This window comes from Schistocerca americana, chromosome 2 (genome assembly GCF_021461395.2).
Source record: "Schistocerca americana isolate TAMUIC-IGC-003095 chromosome 2, iqSchAmer2.1, whole genome shotgun sequence".
NCBI lineage: Eukaryota > Metazoa > Arthropoda > Insecta > Orthoptera > Acrididae > Schistocerca > Schistocerca americana.
Genome location: NC_060120.1, coordinates 33,062,654 through 33,090,526, shown reverse-complemented (window position 1 = coordinate 33,090,526; position 27,873 = coordinate 33,062,654). Strand labels below are relative to the sequence as shown.

The 27,873-nt window shown below is 39.9% G+C and overlaps 1 protein-coding gene across 5 annotated transcripts in view; it reads left to right on the top strand.

Annotated features, from left to right (window-relative positions):
- The window catches only part of LOC124592612 (protein CLEC16A homolog), a 248,311-nt gene that overhangs the window by 130,137 nt on the left and 90,301 nt on the right, over positions 1-27,873 (top strand). For all 5 annotated transcript variants that reach the window (XR_006977591.1, XM_047131854.1, XM_047131853.1 and 2 more), the window contains exons 14-15: positions 10,177-10,315; positions 14,148-14,299. Coding sequence is in view for 4 of the 5 variants with exons in the window: in XM_047131854.1 (XP_046987810.1) it covers positions 10,177-10,315; positions 14,148-14,299 (291 nt within the window). In the remaining variant the exon portion in view is untranslated. The remainder of the gene's footprint in view (positions 1-10,176; positions 10,316-14,147; positions 14,300-27,873) is intronic.

Sequence of the window (27,873 nt, the reverse complement as noted above, 5' to 3'; positions counted from 1 at the left end):
GGAAGTGGCGGTGCGGTCCCCTACGGCACTGCGTAGGATCCTACGGTCTTGGCGTGCATCCGTGCGTCGCTGCGGTCCGGTCCCAGGTCGACGGGCACGTGCACCTTCCGCCGACCACTGGCGACAACATCGATGTACTGTGGAGACCTCACGCCCCACGTGTTGAGCAATTCGGCGGTACGTCCACCCGGCCTCCCGCATGCCCACTATACGCCCTCGCTCAAAGTCCGTCAACTGCACATACGGTTCACGTCCACGCCGTCGCAGCATGCTACCAGTGTTAAAGACTGCGATGGAGCTCCGTATGCCACAGCAAACTGGCTGACACTGACGGCGGCGGTGCACAAATGCTGCGCAGCTAGCGCCATTCGACGGCCAACACCGCGGTTCCTGGTGTGTCCGCTGTGCTGTGCTTGTGATCATTGCTTGTACAGCCCTCTCGCAGTGTCCGGAGCAAGTATGGTGGGTCTGACACACCGGTGTCAATGTGTTCTTTTTTCCATTTCCAGGAGTGTAGATGAAGATGCAGAGGACCTACTGCAACAGTGTTCCTGCCCTATTTTGGTAGCATGTCTTCAAGAATAGAAATAATCCTCAAAAAGCACAATATGAAGTGTGTTTTTTGCTCACCAGCAAAATTGAGGAATTTATTGTGCTTGGTCAAAGACAACCTTGGCCTTAGGAAATGTAGCGCTTATAAAATCCCATGTCAATGTGGAAAATCTTATATTGGGCAGACATGCCAAACCGTGCACAAACATTGCATCGAACACCATCATCATACATACCTGGGGCAACCTGATAAATCTGCAGTAGCGGAGCATTGCCTGGACAAGGGCATCGTATGTTTTATGAAAACACTGAAACTTTATCTCCAGCGTCATCTTTCTGGGACTGTGTTGTTAAGGAGGCCATACATATCTGTACAGCGGACAATCTTATCAACAGGGATGCCAGTATTCAACTAAGCACCACCTAGAATACAGAACTGCCTGCCATTAAATCAAAACAGGGAAACAAGAACATTTGATTCATCATGTGATGGAATGCACTACCAAGATTTAAGTCAGCCTTTAACCACAGGAGCGTCCAGCAGCACAATCATCGCCCATCGCGCACGTGTGGATGGCCTCTGGGCAACTCCCAGCAGGGGGCACCAGGAGCACTGCTTTCCTCCTCCTACGAGCGGCTTCCTGGGCTCGCTTGTTGCCTTCTACCAGCATGATAAATTTTGGTCCCTCATATTTCGGGCTTGCAGCCGGATCACGTTGACATCTTGGCACGATATTTCGGCTAACAAACATGCAGCCATCTTCAGGTGATTACGAGACTGAAGATTACTGGTGTGCGTCGTTCAATATATACCGAAAATTGGCGCGGCGGCGCCTGCGCAGTGGAGAAGGCTAATACCGCGCCCCCTATCTCTAATTTGGCGCGCTCTGCAGCAGAAGCGGGCCGCGCATGCGTAGTGATGTACCTACATTTGCGCTATCTGTCGTAAAGCGCCTTCGCGCAGCTGAGGCGCGGTAGTCGAAAGTATAAAATCAATTTTCGTCAGCCGTCGCACTAGATGGAGACCCATGTCTCTGTGAAGCGATTAAAGAAATTACAGGATCCCATGCTTTATCCATCTGAAAGCCGCCGTCTCGATTAATAAGATCTTTTGCCAATCGTATCTCCACAGACTCCTTGATAATGGATTCCCAAAAAGATCTAGTTGTCGCTAAAATTTTTGTTCCACAATAATCCGTGGAGTGTCCCGTCGAAATACAGTGTTCTGCTATGGCTGATTTGTTAGGCTGTAGTAGACGTGTGTGGCGCTCATGCTCCACGCATCTTTCCCGTACTGTGCGAGTAGTTTGGCCAATGTAGGATTTGCCACATTGACAAGGGATCTTATATATACCCGCCTTTCTCAGACCCAGATCGTCCTTCACAGAGCCAAGCAAAGCCGATATTTTCGTAGGTGGTCGGAAGATCACTTTAACACAATGCTTCCTTAAAATCCTTCCTTTTTTAGAGGAGAGGTTACCCACATACGGAAGAAACGCTCTGGACCTGACCACCTCTTTGTCTTCTTCTTGTTTCTCTTTACATTTCTTCTTTGTCACAGCTGTGCGGATTTGGCGTGTAGAATATCCATTCTCCCTGAAGAAGGATTGCAAATGTTCTAATTCTATAGGGAGGCTGTCCTTATCAGATACCACATGTGCCCGGTGCACCAGAGTACGCAGCAAACCCATGGTTTGTGCAGGGTGGTGGCAGCTTGTCACCTGCAAATACAGATCTGTGTGTGTGGGCTTCCGGTAGACGGAGTGCCCCAAAGATCCATCGGTTCTACGATTGAAACAAGAAGGAGAAGACAAAGAGGTGGTCAGGTCCAGGGCGTTTCTTCCGTATGTGGGTAACCTCTCCTCTAAAAAAGGAAGGATTTTAAGGAAGCATTGTGTTAAAGTGATCTTCCGACCACCTACGAAAATATCGGCTTTGCTTGGCTCTATGAAGGACGATCTGGGTCTGAGAAAGGCGGGTATATATAAGATCCCTTGTCAATGTGGCAAATCCTACATTGGCCAAACTACTCGCACAGTACGGGAAAGATGCGTGGAGCATGAGCGCCACACACGTCTACTACAGCCTAACAAATCAGCCATAGCAGAACACTGTATTTCGACGGGACACTCCATGGATTATTGTGGAACAAAAATTTTAGCGACAACTAGATCTTTTTGGGAATCCATTATCAAGGAGTCTGTGGAGATACGATTGGCAAAAGATCTTATTAATCGAGACTGCGGCTTTCAGATGGATAAAGCATGGGATCCTGTAATTTCTTTAATCGCTTCACAGAGACATGGGTATGCATCTAGTGCGACGGCTGACGAAAATTGATTTTATACTTTCGACTACCGCGCCTCAGCTGCGTGAAGGCGCTTTACGACAGATAGCGCAAATGTAGGTACACCACTACGCATGTGCGGCCCGCTTCTGGTGCAGAGCGCGCCAAATTAGATAGGGGGCGCGGTATTAGCCTTCTCCACTGCGCAGGCGTCGCCGCGCAAATTTTCTATATATATAGAACAACGCGCACCAGTAATCTTCAGTCTCGTACTCACCTGAAGATGGCTGCATGTTTGTTAGCCGAAATATCGTGCCAAGATGTCAACGTGATCCGGCTGCAAGCCCGAAATATGATGGACCAATCAATACGCCGGGAAAACTTCAAGATACACATGATAAATTTTGACGTCGCCTTGCGATTATCGTGAGTCGCGCTTTACAGCAATGACAGCAGCAGCTATCACTACCTGGTGATCTTGAGCACTTGCATCAATGAAATATTGTGCGCGTTACACAATATGATCTGGCTGCAAACCCAAGAAATATATTTGCATCAGATCCATCGGGAAAGCATGAAAAGTTATAGGTTACACTGTGCTTGACACACAGTTTCGCGATCCTCCCATGTGGTGGTCAGACATGGTCAGCTGGAACCTTGACAATCAGTATGCCTGCCCCCATGTTCCCAAGCAGTCTGACATCAGGCTACTGTTACATTCAAATCCCCCACAAATTTCGTCATTGCACTATTTGACCAGGAGTGCAAATGGTGACCCAAAGTGAAGCCGCTTTCAAACTCTTATCTAATGCTGATACTTGTGGTATTGGCACTGTTCGTGTGGACTACACGTTGTGGCCACACGTCATGCATTTCACTGCAGAAGAAGAGAGTTTTAAAGTGCCTGCCAGCAAGCTAGCTCTTGTTAACCTTCCTGTCTCCAGAGCCTGCTGTCTTGCAATGAATGACACCACAGACACCACCAGAAGATTCCAGCTTTACTTGAACTCTGCATGCAATGTATCCCTCCACGCATTGTTTTAAGACTCACATCGATCTCCATCCGTGATCTCTGAAGACTCGCAGTGAAAATCGAAGGACCTAGCAGAACGCTGCTAATCTGAAACCAGATAGCAAGTGATTGTACACGGAAACCGCTGTGTAGTGATACACAGTATTGTAACAGACAGTGTGGAACAGTTACATACAAGGATATAAAAGTTATGTATAAATACATCAGTCTTGCAAATATTGTATATAAATACAATAAAAGTGTTAATGTTTTAACCCTTTATTACTCTTGAAGTGTCTGTGCCACCTTGTTCACTTTCAGTCACAACAGTAATGCTGTATCACAGGAGTACATGGCACCTCTGTGTCCTTCACAGTGATAAGTCAACAAAAGATACTGTTCATGCCTGTCATATACCCTGCCAAGCCTTGTAGCAACACCAATAATGAACATGACTAATGCACTCTGACGGCCTCTCTACCTGTCGAAGAAAACTGCAAGTCGAATTACGTATCTGCCGATGGTGCATATGTGTACAAAGTTATACTGGCATCCTTTTGGCAGGCAGTTTATTATATTTTTACATTACCAATCTGAACCTCTTTTTACGTTTGTAGAATTTGCAAAACGCAAGAGTTTCAGTTTCTTGAATTTTTCCCCTCAGTCTGAGAGAAAAACAAAAATCTCACAGCATAAGCAGACAATAATGCACCTTTGCTGTTATGGTAACATATATTGAGAGTGTTCTGTGGGGCTAAGATGATACTCTATCTGTATGGCTCCTGTATGAATTCCAGAAGAGTTTGAGATTTCTCCCATGAATTTTAGTTTTGAAGTGGTTCCTGATAAGATTTCTTGGATGATGGCTGTGTTCTTTCTATCAGCTCTTAAGCCTACTGGGCTCTTAAACAGCATTTGTCTGTCAGCAGAATCGTAAGCTTTTTTGAAATCCACAAATGTGACTGTTGTTCCGGCATCATCTGATGTGTGCCTGATCCTTGCCAACCTGTGGGTCCACTTTTGGCTCAAGTTGGTCCAGCAAAACTTCAGAAATAATTTTATAAGTTACTGGAATAAGTGAGATTTCTCTGTAATTGTTCAGAAGATTTCTCTGTAATTGTTCAGATCTGTTTCATATCCTTTCTTGTGAAGTGGGTGTGTCAAGGTGCTCTTTCACTCTTTTGGAATTACCTCTGTTTGTCAGGCTCCTGATTTTGTTCTAAAAATTTTTGGTGTTTTTGTTGTGGTCCAGTTTCCATAATCTGCAATGGTTGGATCTTCATCAGGTGCTTTATTGTTTTTCAGTGATTTGATTATTTTCACTATTTCTTCGTGTGAGAATGGATGGTATTTGGCATTTGGTGCTGATTTTGAAAATCACAGTTGTTCAGATAACTCTGAATTCAGGAGTGTACTGAAATATTTTCCTAGAATTCCACAATTATTTATTTTATTATTTTCCAAAAATCCATCAGGCTATTGGAAGCTTAGGCTTATAGGTTGGTAGCCAGCTAAATTTTCTCTGAAGTTCTTCTGATAGTTGCGGGTGGTGGTCTCAGTAAAGTCTTTTTTGATTACATTCAACGTCTTATTATCATAGTTGCATTTTTCTTGTTGAATAATTTTAGAGATGGTTTTCCATACCTCTACAAATTCTTGTCACTTTTCTGTTGTTTTATGTATATTGAAGTTTTCCATGCTTTAATCCTGTATTCAACAGCTTGATCACCTGTTATATTCCACTACTATATTTCCTCCTCCTTGGGGGTTTTATTGTTTGAATCATTTTCTACATGAGTTAAGACCAGTTTGTGAAATCTATCCCACAGATTTTTTCAGTGAGTTTCTTTTGTTGAGTGCTAGATATTTGTCATCAGTCTTAAACTCTAGGTTACTCTTTTCTGTTTTGTGTTGGACTGAGATTTTACTTCAATTTAGAGTAAATGGTGGTCTGACTAGAAGAAGCCTCTCCTGTTGTTTTTTATTAAATAGATATAAACAGTCTAACTGCTGCATTTATGGCATTTGATTTTGTTTTTCATTTTTGGATTATAAAATCTATGATGGTAATTCTTGTTTTTGTCTTCTCTGAGAGAGCATCTTCAGTGTTCATGCGGGTTGGGCTAAACTACAAAGAGGGCGAGTCAGTCAATTGCACCTCTACCTTAATCCTAAGTCCTTCTGGTAATTCAGAGTAAGTAATTAACAACTTTAACTAAGCTAAGGTAATCTCCACGAAAAAAAATTACAAACCCAAGCACAGCATTTAGAAATTACAAACAGTACAAAAGTCCTTTATACGCGTACAAACCCATACCAATTAATATTGCTGCCACCCAATAAAAAACGATGTAAACCTTCACCTGATTTTGTCATTTAATAAACTAAATCTACAAAATCCATTCCAAAAATATACAACTTATGTTCTAACAATGGAAAATCCAGGATGGAATAATGACAGTATTATGAAAAGGATAGATTGCTACTCACCATATAGAGGAGATGTTGAGTCGCAGACAAAAAGATTGCTAGATGTGAGCTTTTGACCAAAAGGCCTTCTTCTAAAGTAGACTAAAAACGCCCCCCCCCCCCCCATATATATATATATATATATATATATATATATGGGCGCACACACACTGGCGCACACACACACATACCCATGCACACATATACAGACACAAGCAGACATATTTAAAGAATATGTTGGTCTTTAAATATGTCTGCTTGTGTCTGGATATGTGTGCGTGTGCGAGTGTATACCCGTCCTTTTTTCCCCCTAAGGTAAGTCTTTCCGCTCCCGGGATTGGAATGACTCCTTACCCTCTCCCTTAAAACCCACATCCTTTCGTCTTTCCTTCTCCTTCCCTCTTTCCTGATGAGGCAACAGTTTGTTGCGAAAGCTTGAATTTTGTGTGTGTGCTTGTGTTTGTTTGTGTGTCTATCGACCTGCCAGCGCTTTCGTTCGGTAAGTCACATTATCTTTATTTTTAGATATATATATATATATCTCCATGCAAGCATAACTTGCACACACATGGCATCAGTGGCCAGAGACCGTGGTAATGTGTGAATGTGTGTGTTGTGTACTTTATAATTTATTTATTTATTTTCTGTCCATACAACAAAAAGTTTTCGGACATTGTCAGGAAAATTTAGCTTACATTACACATATACTGTAAAATATTTACATTCTTTCATAACATCTTATGGATCAGACACGTGTCTGTACACATTATTTTTCAAAAGGGCACTACAAGTAGATTCCTCTATAGTGTAACACAAATCAGCTTATATTTATAATAGTACAGTACACATAATACAGTGTATAATTACATTCTTTCATACCACTGATATATTGGAGACATTGTCTATATACACTGTTCTCCATGATGGCACTACAACTCCTCTATAGAATAACAACACTTCTCTATTAATAATTGCTTCATTCTACTCTTTAGCATATTTGGAATTGCTTTCTTGAGTTCACAGGGTAGTGCATTGTAGAAAATTGCTCCCATTCTATGTGGGCTGTGGTCCATTGCCTTTTTATTGGTCACAATTATATGAAAATTTTCCTTTCCCCATGTATTATAGTTGTGTGCATTACTGTTTGTCATATTAAATTCAGGATTTTGTTTCACAAACATGAGTGTCTGCAGTATATACATGGAGTACACCATAATAATTTTATATCTTCTAATGATGTCTCTACAAGGCTTTCTCTTCTTTACCTTGGCTACCATTCTTACTGCCTTTTTTTGTAATCTAAAATTACTGTTTTGTCTTTATTTACAAGAAGCTTGTTTGCTGTAAGGTATGTGGACAGAGTATTGAAACTGATCTCAGTACTGTTAGCCACAGACTGCATATCACTGCCACAGCTGATGAAGGATATGTCATTGGCATAGCTTACAACCATGCAACTTTGGGGTTCAAATAAGTTATTTACATATACAAGGAACAGAAAAGGCCCTAGTATGCTTCCTTGTTGCACGCCACATTGAAGTGTCCTGGAGGTTGATTTGGTTGTTAGGAGCTGCACTGTTTCCTGTCTTTCAAATAGGAGGTAAGTAGTTTCAGGGCTAGTCCTCTCAACCCGTACTCTTCTAGCTTACACAGAAGAATGGTATGATTCACGGTGTCAAAGGCTTTACTCATATCTAGGAAAGTGCCTATTACCTTGTCACTTTTGTCCAGCTTATTTAATATTTCATGTATACAAGATACTACTGCTGTTGTAGTAGATCTCCCTTTTCTAAATCCATGTTGTAGGTTGTTTAACAGATTGTGTTTGGTGAAATATGATTCAACTTGATTTAGTATTACTCTCTCTAACAATTTTCCTAGTTCTGAGGTTAATGATATTGGCCTGTAGTTTTTAGTGTCAGTTTTTAATCCCTTTTTATGCACTGGTATAATTTCAGTAATTTTCAAAAGGTCAGGGAAAACACCATTACTGATGGAAGTATTTATCAAATGAGTCAGGGGTTTCACTAATTCATCCCTGCATTTCTTTAGCAGTTTAGGTGAAATGTCATCCCAGCCACAAGACATTTTTGGTCGAAGTGCTGATATGATTGCGAGGACGTCCCTCTCTGTAAAGCCGTGTACATAAAAGGACTGGCTAGATTTTCCAAGATTAAAATCTTGTGTCTTGACATGAACTTCACTTGTACCAACTGTACTGAACTTTAGTATAAATTTCTCACACACTTCTTTTGGATCATTTATTTCTTCACCAGTTTCTTTCAATGTTATGTTGCTGTGTTCACAGGAATTCTGTTTCCCACTTTCTTTATGCATTATTTTCCAGGCAGTTTTACTGATACAGCTAGAGTTCCTTATTTCAGAGGTATATTTCTGTGCTTTTAGGTTAGTCAAGGACTCTCTGTATGTTTTCTGAGCAGTTTATATTTTGTTGAGAAATATTGTAGTTTAGTATCTCTAAAAAGTATATAGCAATCTTTCATTTTCTCCCTCAGTTCAATAATTTCAGAAGGGAGATTCTCGGCTTTATGGTTTACAGCTTTATTTACTTTTTTAACTAAAAGACAGGTTTCATTTAAAGAAGGAATTTTGACCGAAAGCTGACATGTTTAACAGTCTTTTTGTTGTGCTTATTTGTGACTCAACGTCTCCTCTACATGGTGAGTAGCAATCTGTCCTTTTCATAATATTGTCAATAACTTACATTCTATACAATCTTCATTTATAGTTTTTCTTGGATCTATATTTATTAATTTAGATAACACAACATAAAGTGCATAAGAAACTTTGCAAAATAAAAAGTACATGAATGTAACGATGTGCTCAATTCTCTGGTGCCATCACAGAACACCAAATTATAATAAGTGCAGGACCCATGATATGGTAATGGATAATGACTGCTGCACTCCTAATGGCGTGGTAGTGAACTTTGAATATGGAAAATGTGGCATGAAAATCTGTGTTTTCAATTTGAAATACGTGATTTAGGTAACAATATTTTTCATGTATGCCTTGTGAGTGAGCCATAGAGTCCAGTAGTAAAATGTGTGTCTGGGCAAAAGAGTTTTGTGGCTTTGCAAAATAATATATTTGAGAAATCTTGACAAAATACTAAGATTAACTTCTCATAGCTGGGGTTGACAGTCATGTAAAAGTTTGTAAATAACTTCGTTGTTACCTTTTGACCATAAAATTATTATTTGTAAAATCTATAATTGCAGTTTCAATCATGTGGTTCGTATCAAGTGGAAATAAATGTGCCTTAGCACATATCAAAAATTAAAAATATCTGACATGATGTAAAACCTAGTTTCATTGCATTATGTTTGTGATTACATTTTCTTGTGTCCACTGTAATCTTTGAATTGCATTGTGAATATGTTGCTCATATGGATGTATGCAGAAATAAAGCATAATACGAGCAACATATTCAGAATGCAATTCAAAGATTACAGTTGGGTAGAATAAACAATTCTGTTTTGTTTTTGTTTTGTGTAAAACAGAGATTGGTTTTGTCACATAGTATTCTGTGGGCATTTGTTCCTGCCTACTAATCCATGTGTGAACCGCCAGATTTAAATGCCTCTGTGTCCTCCACCCTTTTGCATTTAGGGTGGAGATTTTAATGTGTTGCAGAGTGGCTGGCTTCTCCTTTTAAATGTTTAATCCTGAAAGCTAAATATTATTCAATTTTTTTGTAGTTGTTGTTACCATTAAAATAATTTCTTTTCTTTTAATACTGTAATAATAACATTTGAGCAGATTCGTAACTGTGTTTCTGTAGCTTACAATAACTTTGGTTGTTTATTTTTTCAAAAGGCATTCGTATTTGCAGGTTGAACGGGCAAGGCGGGCAATAAGAGTGTTCTTCTTGGTCAGAGATCTGTCATTGACCCTTAGAGGGGAGCCTGAAACTCAGTTGCCTCTCACAAACCCACAGTCGTGTGTTCAAGTTGATGTTGTTCTAGATCTAAGTAAGTGCTGGTTAATGAAACTTGTTAAGTTTTTTGGCCAACGTGTAATATTTTATTTTAATATATTATTTTGCTAACAACTTCTATGTTCAAATAAACGATAAATCTGTTGTCCCTGTGTACTTTAGTGGCTTCCTTCCACCTCTGCTACTTCTCTCATCCTTCTCTCCCCTCCTCACTGTTTCCTGCCCTCTTCCTCCACTCCCCATGTACAGTCATCACCAACCCTCTTTTCTTTTATCCCTTAATTACTCTACACAGAAGCAAAGATTACATAAAGATAATGTTGATTACACAAGGGGACTCTTCACTGCTGTGTAATTGTGAATGTGGACTGCTCTTAATGCCTGTAGGATGTATGTATGATACAGCAACCAAAGTAAGAAGAGAGAGAATTATGTAATACAGAAATTGGTGTGTTTTCAAAGCATTATATGGCCTTTACACACTCATATATGCTGACAGGAACAAAGTGATACTGAAGCAGTGGCAGCTATATGTTCTTATTATTTCCTTTTGCCCTTCAATAAAATACCGAAAAAGGGAAATATTAATGATACACCAATTATAAACACGATCTCATATTGGTCAAGGAAGTGGAGGAAAATGCCTTGTACTTTACAGCCATCACAGCATTTGACTTAATCAATTTTCACTTAGAGGTGTTCTTGGACACTTTATGTGGAGTTCAGAAAAATAATTTTATGTCTCATGAGTACAGAACATAAGGGGTTACAAACACACACTTTAATGGTATCATATCCTTTTCTTGCCTCAGATCACTGCATGTGCAACGGTAGCAGTAGTTGTTCAAATATATTAATAACCATGTCAGAGGCTATAGGCTATACAGATAGACAATATCCCCCCCCCCAAAGTCCTGAAGTGAGGTTAATGTTTTATTTTTTCCCGTAGCCACTGTGAATCAGTCATCGATCTGAATGTCTCTTACTAGGCAATATAACCCAGGTTTTGAATAACCCAACCATATCAGTTGCTAGGATAGACTCATTTCTGGCTGTGTTCTGAGATGTGGAATACTGTGTTCTAATCGTCCCATTCCTCAAAATAAAAGACATGAAAAGGGGCGATTGATAATCTATTGACCTCCAAACCTGAGCAACTTTCTGTTCTGCCTGCCAGCCTGCCTGCCTGCCTTCCTGCCTGCCTGTCTGTCTGTCTGTCTGTTTGTTTGTTGAGCTCTTTTGCACATCAGGTGTTATTCTCTTGTGCACATTCCAGGTAGAATGTACTCACCCATAATTTCTTACTACAGTTTAGTCCCTTTCCCCAAAGTCTTGCTCTTTATATTCTACTCCTCTCGACTGTCACACACAGGTAATATTACTGTGTGGAGAGGGAGTGTATTGACTCTTAATTGAGACACACAGCGTAACATATTTTTATGAAGAAAGCTTTTTCTTATGTTTCTGGAAGTTTTCTGTAAGTTTATTAAATGTTAAGACTGGATTTTAGTTCCACTGTGTGAATTGTGTATGGATCACATTTTGTGGTCAGCTAAACTAATTGGCAATTTCTGACTGCTTGTCTGCTGCACACAATCTTTTCTATATGTCGTGTAGAAACGTGAATAAATTTGTTAGTCTGGGTAGTCGCTGTTGAGATCCATAACTGTTTAAACAGCAAGTTCATTTAATATTCTTAGCTATTTTTCACGTCTTTTATCAATGGCTTGTGAATGTTTGCCACTTCTATATGGATTTGAGCTCCATAAAATGATTTCATTTTAATTGGCAGTGTGTATTTATTTAAAGGAGGTTACATTTTACACACAATTAATGGTGTTATTCATTTAAATTTTGAAATAAAGAGTATTTTTTGTTCTTCGAGATGAAATTTACACAATTAATCTCTTGTATATTTGTGTCACAACAACATATATTATCTATTTGTTCAGTTATGTGTATCTTATATAAAGAATTTCTCTTGTTATTTCTGTGGCAGGTATTATGACAATGGCAAACAGTGTCTAATTGCTATCCCCTCACAGATATTGTTACCGAGCTAGATGGCGTGGTAATCGAGACACTGGACTTGCGTTCAAGAGGAATGGGACTCATATCCCCCCCCTCCCCCGATGTGGATTTTCTTTGGCTTTCATAAATCAGTGATGGCAAATGCTGGATGGATACATCTGATTTCCTTAATCATCTCTTTGCTTTTCACAGTGTTGTTTCTCTTCTATCCATCCTTTTTTACCTATTTCGTGTATTAGCATGGCGGGAAATGGTTATGAGGTCCTGGTTAAAAATTGTTTGTATCATCATTTTTTTTTCCTTTTTCATTCTCCCTGTGGCAAATGTATTAGGTTCCCGTGTGCACTGAAGCTATTTGAGATTCACTTGAAGCATTTGTTTGGTTCCAGACAAAAGCAGGCCAGCTAAAGGATGGAGTATTCCTTTATTCTCATTGTTAATGATCCCCAGGCCATGTCTTCCAGGCTATATTACTTCCTCTTAGTTTCTGTGCTGATTAAAGTATCTGTGAAGTTTTAAAACTTTAACTGTTAGTTCTGAATTAGAGTACTGCCCTTACTAATCGACGAGTTTTACTTCGATATGTGAGGTTGACTTACATTGTATTCCTGTAGGCAATGTGTCAGTGTTGTGAAAAGGGAAGTTGCTACCTACCATGCAGCGGAGATGCTGAGTTGCAGATAGGCACAGCAAAAAGACTCTCACAAATATAGCTTTTGGCCAGTAAGGCTTTCCTCAAAATTAGACGACAAGCACACGCATACACACACATTCAAACACAACTTGCACACACATGAATGCAGTCTCGGACATCTGTGGCCTAAGATGCCTGAGACTGCAGGCATGTGTGTGTGTGTGAGTTGCATTTGTGTGAGTGTGTATGTGTCTGTTGTCGTCTAATTTCGACAAAGGCCTTACTGGCTGAAAGCTATATTTGTCGCAGTCGTTTTATTGTGCCTATCTGCGACTCAGCATCTCCGCTACATGGTGAGTAGCAACTTTCCTTTTTACAATATTGTTCCATTCTGTTCTGGGTTTTCCATTGTAGGCAATGTGGATTACTTATTTATGTGCTTTGGGTTAGTTAATGCCCTGCAAACAGGAAAAGATGTATGCTAATGGGCAGAAAATGTTAGAATGCCAAGTGTCTTGTTTTCATTCCTAAACCAGGGTGATTCATATGGGTAGGTGTTGGGAATTATGTAAATCAAGAGATCTTGTAACTTGAGAAAATGAAGTAATAAAACTGAAAAAGCATACGTTAATAAAAAATTGTGGTATTGTTGGGATTGTGATGTCTCTACCGGAGACCAAATGAATAGAAGGACAAGGAAGTTTAGTCAAAACAAATTACATGGCTTCAGTGTTTCCAGTCTGTATTAACATCTTTAACTTTTGTAGTCCTGTCTACCTCAGATGCATATAATATTACAGTATATTGATAATTTTTACTTTTTGGACTGTGAGACTACAACTGAATGAAACACAATGTTTGTGCCATACACGTTTCGCTTTTATTCTGAGCAAGGCATCTTTAGTGGCAGGTTGCATGGACGATTTTGTACATATTACGCTTCTGTCCCATTTTTGGTGCCATTCCTCTTCTTATAAATGCAGTTTTTTTCCCACATTTCACAGCATTGTGTTTCATTCATTTGTAGTCATATGGTCCAAAAAGTAAAAATTATCAATATACCGTAAAACCAGTCTGTATTATCGGTATTTTCATGTGATCATCTGACAGCATGCTTCCAGTTACTATTTTAGGATTTAGTTTATTGTTGAAATTGTTACTATATTGTTTCCATGTTTCATATGGCTTTCTCTTTGTGCAGATAACAGCGATCTGATTGCATGCACTGTGGTTAACAAAGAAGGACACAAAATTCGACGATTTCTTGTTATTGATGTAATGCAGTTTATTCTTGTTGAACCTGACACAAGACGCCTTGGATGGGGTGTTACAAAATTTGTTGGTTTCCTTCAGGTAAGATAATATTAATTGTGAGTAGTAAGTTCAGTGCAAGAGAAAAAGATGAGAGATCACAAAATTATGAGCAACAAATATGCAATGTGGTAGAGGAGCAACAAAGAATATTATAAGAAAACAATAGAACAAATCTTTATATAAGAAATGAGTACAGTAAAACAAGAAAAACAGTAGAATGTTCCATGTTAACTGTGGACTAAGTGAAGACAATCACTCATTGTATAAGGAAGATATTCAGCAAAGGATACTCATATGTTTAAAAAGGTACACATGGTAGCTGAGTTGAGGAGAAATCCCACCTTATGCAAGAGACCATTTCAGACCTGTATTTTTCTTCAAAGAGTGTTCATGTTCACTACATACTGTTCCCCAGTTTCCACACACAATGTGACCTGTGTTTTCCCAGAGCAGTGACCAACCTTGAGAGGGGTCTTTTCGTATTAGGTGGAGCTTCATTCCCATGACTTTTTTTATTCGTATTTTTAATGCTTGAGCTTATAGGGCATTTGCCTTGATTTTATATACATTATAAGTAACTTTAATATAATGATAATGCAGGACCTTATAACACTAGCCTGCAGGTTTGCGCCAAGTATAACATTATGCTCACAAACTAGCATTACCCTCTGGGAGGAATTTGATGTTTGGCCATATGTATTCCTAATGGACAGAGGGTATCGAAACGTTAATTTTGTGTAAGCAGCAATTAATAGAAAACTGAAAGACTTCACTTTGGAGGTAATACTAGTATTGACATTCACACAAATGAAATAATAAATGGTTGCCAGCCTAATTAGGCATCATAATTTAAAACATTATGTCTCAAGAAAATTTAATATGAGATACTAAATTGCCTTTCATATATACTCCTTTTGAATAGTGCAATGAACACACGTGACTACCGGACAAAGTGAGTAGTGGGTAGCAGTAGTTACTATTTACACAAATCAGCAATCATAGGAATTTTAAAAGTTATTTCAGTCATAGTAATAATAGTTACTGTTACAGTCGATAGCTAACTCAGCAATAAGATGTTACTAATGACCTCATGAGACTAAAATTGAGCATGGCCAGAGTCCTGGTTTAACTAACATACAGACACCACAAGTGAAGTTAAATAACATTACACAGACACTTTTTTTATGCTCACACTTTTATGGAAATGCTTCAGATTTCTTTAGCAAAAGCAGTATTTAGTTTATCTTTCTTATAATAGATAAGATTATAGTGGGGGACCATAATCTGAAACTGTCTTTACAGGCAAATGCTGTGACTATTTCAGAAACAAAATGCAATTTGCCAATATTGCTTTCTAACACCACTTGAAATAGTTTATATGTTCATACTTTAAAGCAAGTAATTCAAATATTAAGTTCAATTAACTTCAGAAAATAGTTCATAGCAATAATCAAAGCAAAATTACCTTTCATATAGGTTCAGTTTGTATGCATTATCCATTACCTGTGAAGCAGGTATTTTTACGATAACACTACACTCTTTGGCACTGAGCTTCAGTACATTTAGTACAGAAACAAACCATTAATTAGTTAGAAACAGGATACTCAGTTTCTACACATTTAGGATGGGACCCTGCATTGGTTTTATGATATCCAATGTATACCCATCACATCTTCAGCATCCTCCTGTAGCATTACATTTAAAAGCTTCTATTCTTATCCTGTCTCAACTGTCTTTCATGCAAGTTTCATGTCTATACCATCAGAAAAGGCTCCCTAACATTCAAATTTATATCCAGTGTTAACAAATTTCTCTTACAGGCAAAATAATTTACTTGCTATTGCCAGTCTGTATTTTATATCCTCTCTTCTGGGTCATTACCATTTATTTTTCTGCCCCTGTGTTTTATATCCTCTTGTCTGTGGACATTACCATTTCTTTTTCTGCTGAAATAGCAAACTTTTCTACTACTTCTGCCTGATTCAGTTTACTTGCATTCCATCATCATTGTTTCACTTTGATTGTCATTTAATAACCTTTTTTTGTGACAATATATATTCTGTTGAACTGCTCTTCCAAGTCCTTTGCCATCTATGACAAAATCATCGGCTAACCTGAAAGTTTTTAGATTACATTAGTTTACAAGAAAAAAGCCTTTTGTATGATGCGCATTAATATTTAATTTTTTTTTGTGGACCCAAACATGTTTTGCCCATTAAACAAGGAATCTTCAGTGGGTGTCCTGGAATTCTGAATTTATGGTAGAGGCCAAATAGAAATGCCTGGCAGGGCTTATGTAACAGGTTCTTGCGGTGGCCATTCTCACAGCACCTGTATATAAATTGCAGTAGTTTACAATAAAAATGTCTTTTACATGCTGCATGTTAATTTTTTATTTATTTTTATTTATTTTATAAAATAAAAATTCAAAGTTGTTATTTGTCCTCCCTGAAATTTAACTCCCTCACTCTAATTTCTGTTCAAGTTGTAAATAACCTTCTACTACCTTCAGAATTTGAAAGTGTTTTACTGTCAACATTGTCAAAAGCTTTTTCTATATGTACAAATGCTATAAATGTAGTTTTGCTGTTGCCAAATTTCTTGGAAGCCCAGATTGGTTTTTACCATCATCATTATCTACCAGTTTCTTAATTCTTCTGTAAATAATGTGTGTCAGTATTCTGCAACCATTAATTACTAAGCCGATGGTTCAATAATATTCACAGCTTCCAGCACCTGCTATCTTTGTAATCGGAATAATTATTTTATTCATGAAATCTGAAGGTATTTCAGCTGCTCACATATCTTACACCCCAGATGGAATAGTTTTGTCATGGCTGTCTCCCCCGAGGGTATCAATCTGGGGGAATGTCATCTACACCACATTTCATGTTTCTGTGTAGGTCTTAAATGTTCTTTTGCGTTTCCTCACAGCATCATTTTACCATCTGATCTTTGTCTACTTCCTCTTTCATGTCCATAATATTGTCTTAAGTTTGCTTCCTTTGTATAGCCCTGCTTTATATTCCTTCCACCTTTCAGTCTTCCCTTCTTTACTTAGTACTAATGTGCCTGCCATCTGAGCTTTTAATATTCATGGGGTGCTACTATTTTCTCCAAATTTTCCTATAGGTAGCATCTGTTTCTTCCATAGTCTTGCATGCTTCTACAGCTTTTCATTTCTCTTCTAACCTTCTTTGTCAATTTGCACATTCTGTCACTCTCAGTTTTAGGTGCTGTGTGTTTTATGTTTTCTCCTTCATTAGATTATTTCAGTATCTCATGTAGTATACAATGATTTTTACTGAGCCTTGTCTCCTTATGTAGTAGTTCATATGCCGCCTTTCTATAAGATTTCTCAAAACTAGGTATTTGTCCTCTACTGTGTTCCTTTCTCTTATTTCAGTCATCAGTTGCCTAATGCTCTCTTTGAAACTCTCAACAAATTCTGGTTGTTTTCATCTTATGCAGGCCCTACATTCTCAATTTCCTACGTTACTGCAATTTCTTGAGTTTGAATCTGCAGTTCATGAACAAAAAATGATGGTGCAATTCTGCATGTGCTCCTGGAAATGTTTTGCAGCTTAAAATCTGGTTTTGCAGAATCTCTCTCTTGCCTTTACGTGTTGTTGTTGTGGTCTTCAGTCCTGAGACTGGTTTGATGCAGCTCTCCATGCTACTCTATCCTGTGCAAGCTTCATCTCCTCTCAGTACCTACTGCAACCTGCATCCTTTCGAATCTGCTTAGTGTATTCATCTCTTGGTCTCCCCCTACGATTTTTACCCTCCACGCTGCCCTCCAATACTAAATTGGTGATCCCTTGATGCCTCAGAACATGTCCTACCAACCAATCCCTTCTTCTGGTCAAGTTGTGCCACAAACTCCTCTTCTCCCCAATCCTATTCAGTACCTCCTCATTAGTTATGTGATCTACCCATCTAATCTTCAGCATTCTTCTGTAGCACCACATTTCGAAAGCTTCTATTCTCTTCTTGTCCAAACTATTTACCGTCCATGTTTCACTTCCATACATGGCTACACTGCATACAAATACTTTCAGAAATGACTTCCTGACACTTAAATCTATACTCGATGTTAACAAATTTCTCTTCTTCAGAAACACTTTCCTTGCCATTGCCAGTCTACATTTTATATCCTCTCTACTTCGACCATCATCAGTTATTTTGCTCCCCAAATAGCAAAACTCCTTTACTACTTTAAGTGTCTCATTTCCTAATCTAATACCCTCAACATCACCCGACTTAATTCGACTACATTCCATTATCCTCGTTTTGCTTTTGTTGATGTTCATCTTATATCCTCCCTTCAAGACACCATCCATTCCGTTCAACTGCTCTTCCAAGTCCTTTGCTGTCTCTGACAGAATTACAATGTCATCGGCGAACCTCAAAGGTTTTATTTCTTCTCCATGGATTTTAATACCTACTCAGAATTTTTCTTTTGTTTCCTTTACTGCTTGCTCAATATACAGATTGAATAACATCGGGGAGAGGCTACAACCCTGTCTTACTCCCTTCCCAACCACTGCTTCCTTTTCATGTCCCTCGACTCTTATAACTGCCATCTGGTTTCTGTACAAATTGTAAATAGCCTTTCGCTCCCTGTATTTTACCCCTGCCACCTTTAGAATTTGAAATAGAGTATTCCAGTCAACATTGTCAAAAGCTTTCTCTAAGTCTACAAATGCTAGAAACGTAGGTTTGCCTTTCCTTAATCTTTCTTCTAAGATAAGTCGTAAGGTCATTATTGCCTCACGTGTTCCAGTATTTCTACGGAATCCAAACTGATCTTCCCCGAGGTTGGCTTCTACTAGTTTTTCCATTCGTCTGCAAAGAATTCGTGTTAGTATTTTGCAGCTGTGGCTTATTAAACTGATTGTTCGGTAATTCTCACATCTGTCAACACCTGCTTTCTTTGGGATTGGAATTATTATATTCTTCTTGAAGTCTGAGGGTATTTCGCCTGTTTCCTACATCTTGCTCACCAGCTGGTAGAGTTTTGTCAGGACTGGCTCTCCCAAGGCCGTCAGTAGTTCCAATGGAATGTTGTCTACTCCGGGGGCCTTGTTTCGACTCAGGTCTTTCAGTGCTCTGTCAAACTCTTCACGCAGTATCGTATCTCCCATTTCATCTTCATCTACATCCTCTTCCATTTCCATAATATTGTCCTCAAGTACATCGCCCTTGTATAGACCCTCTATATACTCCTTCCACCTTTCTGCTTTCCCTTCTTTGCTTAGAACTGGGTTTCCATCTGAGCTCTTGATGTTCATACAAGTGGTTCTCTTATCTCCAAAGGTATCTTTAATTTTCCTGTAGGCAGTATCTATCTTACCCCTAGTCAGATAAGCCTCTACATCCATACGTTTGTCCTCTAGCCATCCCTGCTTAGCCATTTTGCACTTCCTGTCGATCTCATTTTTGAGACGTTTGTATTCCTTTTTGCCTGCTTCATTTACTGCATTTTTATATTTTCTCCTTTCATCAGTTAAATTCAATATTTCTTCTGTTATCCAAGGATTTCTTTTAGCCCTCGTCTTTTTACTTACTTGATCGTCTGCTGCCTTCACTACTTCATCCCTCAAAGCTACTCATTCTTCTTCTACTGTATTTCTTTCCCCCATTCCTGTCAATTGTTGCCTTATGCTCTCCCTGAAACTCTGTACAACCTCTGGTTCAGTCAGTTTATCCAGGTCCCATCTCCTTAAATTCCCACCTTTTTGCAGTTTCTTCAGTTTTAATCTGCAGCTCATAACCAATAGATTGTGGTCAGAGTCCGCATCTGCCCCTGGAAATGTCTTACAATTTAAAATCTGGTTCCTAAATCTCTGTCTTACCATTATATAATGTATCTGATACCTTTTAGTATCTCCAGGGTTCTTCCATGTATACAACCTTCTGTCATGATTCTTAAACCAAGTGTTAGCTATGATTAAGTTGTGCTCTGTGCAAAATTCGACCAGGCGGCTTCCTCTTTCATTTCTTACCCCAATCCATATTCACCTACTACGTTTCCTTCTCTCCCTTTTCCTACACTCGAATTCCAGTCACCCATGACTATTAAATTTTCGTCTCCCTTCACTATCTGAATAATTTCTTTTATTTCATCATACATTTCTTCAATTTCTTTGTCATCTGCAGAGCTAGTTGGCATATAAACTTGTACTACTGTAGTAGGTGTGGGCTTCGTATCTATCTTGGCCACAATAATGCATTCACTATGCTGTTTGTAGTAGCTTACCCGCAATCCTATTTTTCTATTCATTATTAAACCTACTCCTGCATGACCCCTATTTGATTTTGTGTTTATAACCCTGTAGTCACCTGACCAGAAGTCTTGTTCCTCCTGCCACCGATCTTCACTAATTCCCACTATATCTAACTTTAACCTATCCATTTCCCTTTTCAAATTTTCTAACCTACCTGCCCGATTAAGGGACCTGACATTCCACGCTCCGATCCATTGAACGCCAGTTTTCTTTCTCCTGATAACGACATCCTCTTGAGTAGTCCCCACCCGGAGATCCGAATGGGGGACTATTTTACCTCCGGAATATTTTACCCAAGAGGATGCCATCATCATTTAATCATACAGTAAAGCTGCATGCCCTCGGGAAAAATTACGGCCGTAGTTTCCCCTTGCTTTCAGCCGTTCGCAGTACCAACACAGCAAGGCCGTTTTGGTTAGTGTTACAAGGCCAGATCAGTCAATCATCCAAACTGTTGCCCCTGCAACTACTGAAAAGGCTGCTGCCCCTCTGCAGGAACCACACGTTTGTCTGGCCTCTCAACAGATACCCCTCCGTTGTGGTTGTACCTACGGTAGGGCTATCTGTATCGCTGAGGCACGCAAGCCTCCCCACCAACGGCAAGGTCCATGGTTCATAATCCATCTGAAATCTTCTAATGTCTTCAGGTTACAGCCACCTTTTGTGACCCATGGTGATTAAATATGCTCTGTACAGCTTCCCCTTTTATACACAGTCCGTTTTCCTTCTATTTTTCTTTCTATTCCTAGTCTTGTTAATGAATTCTAGTCCCCAAGAGATCTAAATTTTAATCTACCATAACAACTTCAATAACTCTGAAGGAATGACTTTGTTGTTATTAGTGGCTACCACTCAGAAATCAGTTTTCTATGTCGTAGCACTTTAAGCACACTTCTAAGCATACACAATTTAAACAAGTAATTATATAACATAATAATACAACTTACCGTAAGGAACATGTAAGCTAGTTGGCATGATCTTACAGGCTTAGAAATTAAACTTAATGTTGATTTTGACAAAAGTAATCTCAACTTCGTCCTAGAGATCTGGCTACAACAAAACATGAAGTTTAGGAGAGTAATGAATTGAACTTAGTTGTAGCAGTGTAGTCTAGAAACAAGGTACAGGTTAGTAACAAATTATGATGTTTGATGAGGTGAGGTCTGGCACTTTGTGTCTCATTCTAGGACAGCATACTCCAATAGACGCTGAATAAAACCGTCACAAAAGGTGTCATTGGGACAAAGTTCACATATTGCAATTCCAAAAGTATTATTATTAGAAGGATATATTGCTATCGCCATATACTGAAGATATTGAGTTGCAGATAGGCACAACAAAAAACCTTGGCCTAAAGCTTACTTGTTTAACTGTCTTTTGGTTGTGCCTGTCTGCAGCTCAACACCTCCACTATATGGTGAGTAGGAATCTATCCTGTTCAAAATATTGTCACTGTTCCATCCTGAATTTTATGTTGTTTGATTCCAGAAATAGGCACCAAGAAGTATTAAATTAATATCACTGTACAGGAAGTCTGTTATATTAGGACAGATTGGAGGTTCGTTGGGTAGTGCTCGTATCTCGCACGTGACAGCAAGGTAACGGACAGTAAAAAGAGGACACATTTAAGTTATGGAGTGAAATGGACATGTCTGGCAATGAAGGGGGCCAAAATGGTCAGAAAGGAATTTGTTTCTGGGCACGCCTGGCGGTAAGGAGGTGCCAAAACGACTGGGCAAGAAATGAGTAAAATAGTCACCAGGTACTTGGTTGTAATCACGGTGAACTGTGACCACTACACTCGCTTACTAATCCAGTGGTAATTCCAGGGGAATGAACTGGGTATCAGACTTCTCTGCAGAACCCTAAAGTCTTCAGAGAATGTGGATTTCAAACCTGGGGCACGGAAGATATAGTAGATTACCTTTTGCACTTCAGACTGTAAGAATCTTTGGCAAACTAGTACTGAATATGAAACTTGACTGTTAAAACAAACTTTGATGATACACAGTATCTAAGCCTACAAGCCATGTAGTAATTTGTGAGTTGAACTGCCGAAAGTGTGGGTGGGAGAGGGAGACATGTCAAAGCAGGAGCAAAGATTGCATCTAGTGACGGTTATGAGCACATGGCTTCCAGAGGATGTGGGGGTCAAAAGTGTACCAGCTAGCTGCTAACGTTTGGCGAGCATGGCACGTAATCTACTGCTGTCAGTGGAATTGCCACACAGTTCCCACCTTTCGAGAGGTTAACGCCGTCACTGATGGGGCTGGAGGGTGCTCAGTGCCAGCTGCGGATGACAGTTGGTTGGCATTCTCATGGCAGTGGCACGGCTGGAACCACGCGAAACAGCTGGTGCAGGCCATGGAACTCGGGTTTAGAGGCACCCTCACAGTCTCCCATGTTGTCGCTGCTGAGAGACTGGCCGTGAGCAGCTCCTGTGCACACCACTGGGAGCATATGAAATAACACCACTGTCCCAAAGGTGTGGGTGCTAGCAGTGGCAGCTCCCATTTTGGACATCTGTGGAGTTGGGGCAGAGTCTTTGTCAGTCAAGGGCTGTGAGAAGGGCAGTGCAGTGACAACTCCAGGATCCCAGATGCTGGGTGGCTGGTGGCAGGTTGGGAGCGATGTTGAAGGCGGCACTGGCTGGCGGTGTGTAAGGGCCAGTGTCAGCTGGCAGTGAATTGTAAGTAGCGTCAGAGGAACTGGCATTGGTGTTGTGATTGGTGCCGGTGATGGGCGAGGGAAACGGCACTTCGGTGGTGATGCGCTTGCTGGCTGAGAGTAGGCTCACTACGCAGGCCAGCTGGTGCCTGTGCATGAGATAGTTGTTGTGACCCCATTCAGATGAGTGGAGAATGTCTTGTCCCTACATTGCAACATCAGGTACAGGGTCTGAGTACTGTGGGCAAAGTGACGGCTGGTACATACCTACCCAAAACAGCATACACATGTGTGTATGCTGTAAGGTGATGAATGGAAGTGTGTTGCTTGCCATGGCGCTGTGGAGGTGTTGATCGCAGCTGGCCCATGAAATGTGGGAAACATTGCATGAAACCTGAACCAATTTTGTCAAGAGGAAGAGGGGCTGCTACCATAAAAGCCACACACTGTTCCTGGTTATGTCCCTATACCAGCTCAGTGGCAGACTTTCCAGGTTGACTTTCTTTGTGATCTGCAGGCTCAGAGTACCAAGGGCAGGGTGACAAACTCTTCAGAAAAATAACATGTGAAGACAGCCTTAACTGTGCAGGGCAATGGTTCCACCACGTTGTTAGCAACAGGGTGATAGCTGGTAGTATAATGGGTACTAGAGTCGCAGGTGTCTGACAAAGTGCAGAGAGGCATTGATGCCCACAATCTGAAGTAACATGATGGGGCATCCAAAACAGGATGCCTAGGGCCAAACAAAGGCTTCAGTTACTGTTTCGACCGAAATGTCATGAATGGAAGTGGCCTCCATGCAGCACGTAAATCGGTTGATAACTGTCAGCAGATATCAACAGTGGACCAACAATGTTGAACATGCTTATACAAACCAGTGTCGTGTTGATGAGAAGGTGGTGAGGTGCACGTAGATATCAGCCGACCTTTTTGTACTGGCATGAATACAGGTTCATGCCCAGTTGCTGCAGTTGCATATGAATCCAGCTCTGATACTGAGAGGAATGAACCAGGCGTCTGGTATCAGTCTTTGCTGCAGAACCCTGAAGTCTTCTGAGAAAGTGCAGTTCAAAACTGAGGTGCAGAAGACACAGTATGATTCGTGTTATGTACGAACTGTGACAATCTGTGATAAACTATTTCCAAATATGAAACTTCACTGGTAAAACAAACACCAGTGGTGTGTGGAAGCCAAGGTCACAAGCCACATGGCATTGTCTGAGTTGAGGTGCCAAGAATGTAGTCAAGACATGTTGAGCCATTGAAGTAATAGCAAAGGCTGAATCTCTTGTTTGTTAAGGGTTTGTGGCTTCCAGAAGGTGATCAAACTTACCAGTGTGGGCACCAGAGTAAGGCTAGCTAACAGGAGCTGCACAGAACACTGACAACATGAACACTGAATTGCTTGCATGCTGCTTGGTTTGATGTTATACTGTATTATGAAATTAAAAAATCTGAGCTCTGTACAATATGAATGTATTGGCAGTTACAGATACGGACAACCTTCAGCTTTATAATGGGACGACGACATTGAAAATTTGTGCAAGACCAGGGATCGGCCCCAGATTTCCCACCTGTCATGACCAGTCTCATGATACAGTTTTGCTTATCCAAGCATGCCTCACGGACAGATCCAAACTTCCGTATGGTGTGACACATGTGTCTACAACCTGCACTCGTTCATTCATTATGTATATTCCCATACAGTGGAGATGTTTTAATTGAAAGTCGCATGCCTGGGATCGACGTACAAGTATGGTATTGTGGAGCACACATTTCCAAAGGAACAAACATTGCAGAAAGTACAGATGTTCTGAAATACATTAAATGTATTCACAGTTGCAACAGGAGGTGGCTACACAGGTAGCTGTGTGGCACGGACTGGGCGGTTTTATAGGTTACACAGTCTCGGGAAAGATCAAAAAGGGCTTCAGCCTCAAAGGGTACAGGGCAAAGGAATGACAAGAATCGACCAAGCAACAGTTGGTATTGTAGTTGTAAATTGTCGTAGCTGTGTTGTAAAAGTGCCAGAGCTTCAAGCGCTGATAGAAAGCACTGAAGCTGAAATTGTTATAGGAACAGCAAGCTGGCTAAAGCCGGAGATAAATTCTGCCGCAATTTTTAGAGAGGCACAAACCGTGTTCAGAAAGGATAGATTAAATAAAGAAGGTGGTGGTGTGTTTGTGTCCGTTGATAGTAGTTCATTTTGTAGTGAAGTTGAAATAGATAGTTCCTGCGAATTACTATGGGTAGAGGTTATACTCGACAGCCATACCAAAATAATAATTGGCTCATTCTACCGACCCCCCGACTCAGATGATATAATAGCTGAACGGTTCAAAGAAAACTTGAATCTCATTACAAATAAGTACCCCACTTGTACAATTATAATTGGTGGAGACTTCAATCTACCCTCAATTTGTTGGCGAAAATATGTGTTTAAAGCTGGTGGTAGACAGAAAACATCATCTAAAATTGTACTAAATGCTTTCTCTGAGAATTACTTTCAAAACAATTAGTCCATGAGCCCACACAAATTGTAAATGGTTGCGAAAACACACTTGACCTCTTAGCCACAAATAATCCTGATCTAATGAGAGCGTCATGACGGATAAGGGATCAGAGAACATAAGGTCATTGTAGCGAGGCTCAAAACCATATCAACCAAAACCACTAAAAATAAATGCAAAATATATCTATTTAAAACAGCAGATAAAAATTCGCTTGATGCCTTCCTAAGAGAGAGTCTCCATTCCTTCCAAGCTAATTATGTAAGTGTAGACCAGATATGCCTCAAATTCAAAGATACAGTATCGACAGCAATAGATAGATTCATACCGCATAAGTTAATAAGAGACGGGACTGATCCACCATGGTACACAAAACATGTCAGAACACTGTTGCAGAAGCAACGAAAAAAGCATGCCAAATTCAGAAGAACGCAAAATCCCCAAGACTGGCTAAGTTTCACGGAAGCTCGAAATTTATTGCGGACGTCAGTGCGAGATGCTTTTAATAGTTTCCACAATGAAACATTTTCTAAAAATATCGTAGAAAACCCAAAGAGATTCTGGTCATACGTAAAGTACACCAGTGGCAAAAAACAGTCAATACCATCACTGCGCCATAGCGATGGAAATGCTACCGATGATGGTGCCACTAAAGCAAAGTTACTAGATAAAGTTTTCTGTAATTCCTCCACTAAAGAAGATGAAGTAAATATTCCAGAATTCAAAACCAGAACAGCTGTTAGCATTAGTGACATAAAAGTAGATATCTTAGGTGTTGCGAAACAACTGAAATCACTTAAGAAAGTCAAGTCTTCCAGTCCAGATGGTACACCAATCAGGTTCCTTTCAGAGTATGCAGACACAATAGCACCTTTCTTAGAAATCATATACAACCGCTCACTTGATGAAAGGTCTGTTCCTAAAGACTGGAAAGTAGCACAGGTCACACCAATATTCAAAAAAGGAAATAGGAGTAACCCATTGATTTACAGACCCATATCACTGACCTCAATTTGCAGTTGGATTTTGGAGAATATACTGTACTTGAACATTACGAATCACCTCAAAGAAAATGACTTATTGATCCATAACCAACGCGGATTCAGAAAATATTGTTCTTGTGTAACACACCTAGCTCTTTATTCCCATGAAGTAATGAGTGCTGCCAACAAGGGATCTCAGATTGATTCCATATTCCTAGTATTCCAGAAGGCTTTTGATACCGTTCCTCACAAGCGACTATTAAGCAGATTGCGTGCATATGGAGTATCGTCTCAGTTGTGTGACTGGATTCGTGATTTCGTCTCAGAGGGGTCACAGTTCGTAGTGGTAGACAGTAAATCATCGAGTAGAACAGAAGTGATATCTGGCGTTCCGCAAGGTAGTGTCATAGGCCCTCCGCTGTTCCTGATTTACATAAATGATCTAGGTGATAATCTGAGCAGCCCCCTTTGATTGTTTGCAGATGATACTGTAATTTACCGTCTAGTAAAATAATCAGATGATCAATTCCAATTACAAAATGATCTAGAGAGAATTTCTGTATGGTGCGAAAAGTGGCAGTTGGCACTAAACAAAGAAAAGTGCGAGGTCATCCACACGGGTACTAAAAGAAATCTGATAAATTTTAAGTATACGATAAATTTCACAAATCTAAGGGCTGTCAAATCGACTAAATACCTAGGAATTACAATTACGAGCAACTTAAATTGGAAAGACCACATAGATAATATTGTGGGGAAGGCGAAACAAAGACTGTGCTTTGTTGGCAGAACACTTAGAAGATGCGACAAATCCACTAAAGAGACAGCCTACATTACACTTGTCCGCCCTCTGCTGGAATATTGCTGCACGGTGTGGGATCCTTACCAGGAAGGATTGACAGAGGACATTGAAAAAGTGCAAAGAAGGACAGCCCATTTCGTGTTATCGTGCAATAGGTATGTGTGTGTCACTGATATGATACGCGAGTTGGGGTGGCAGTCACTGAAACAAAAGTGGTTTTCTTTGCGGTTAGATCTATTTGTGGAATTTCAATCACCAACTTTTTCTTCCAAATGCGAAAATATTTTGTTGACACCCACCTACGTAGGGAGAAACGATCATCATAATAAAATAAGAGAAATCACAGCTCGAACGGAAAGAT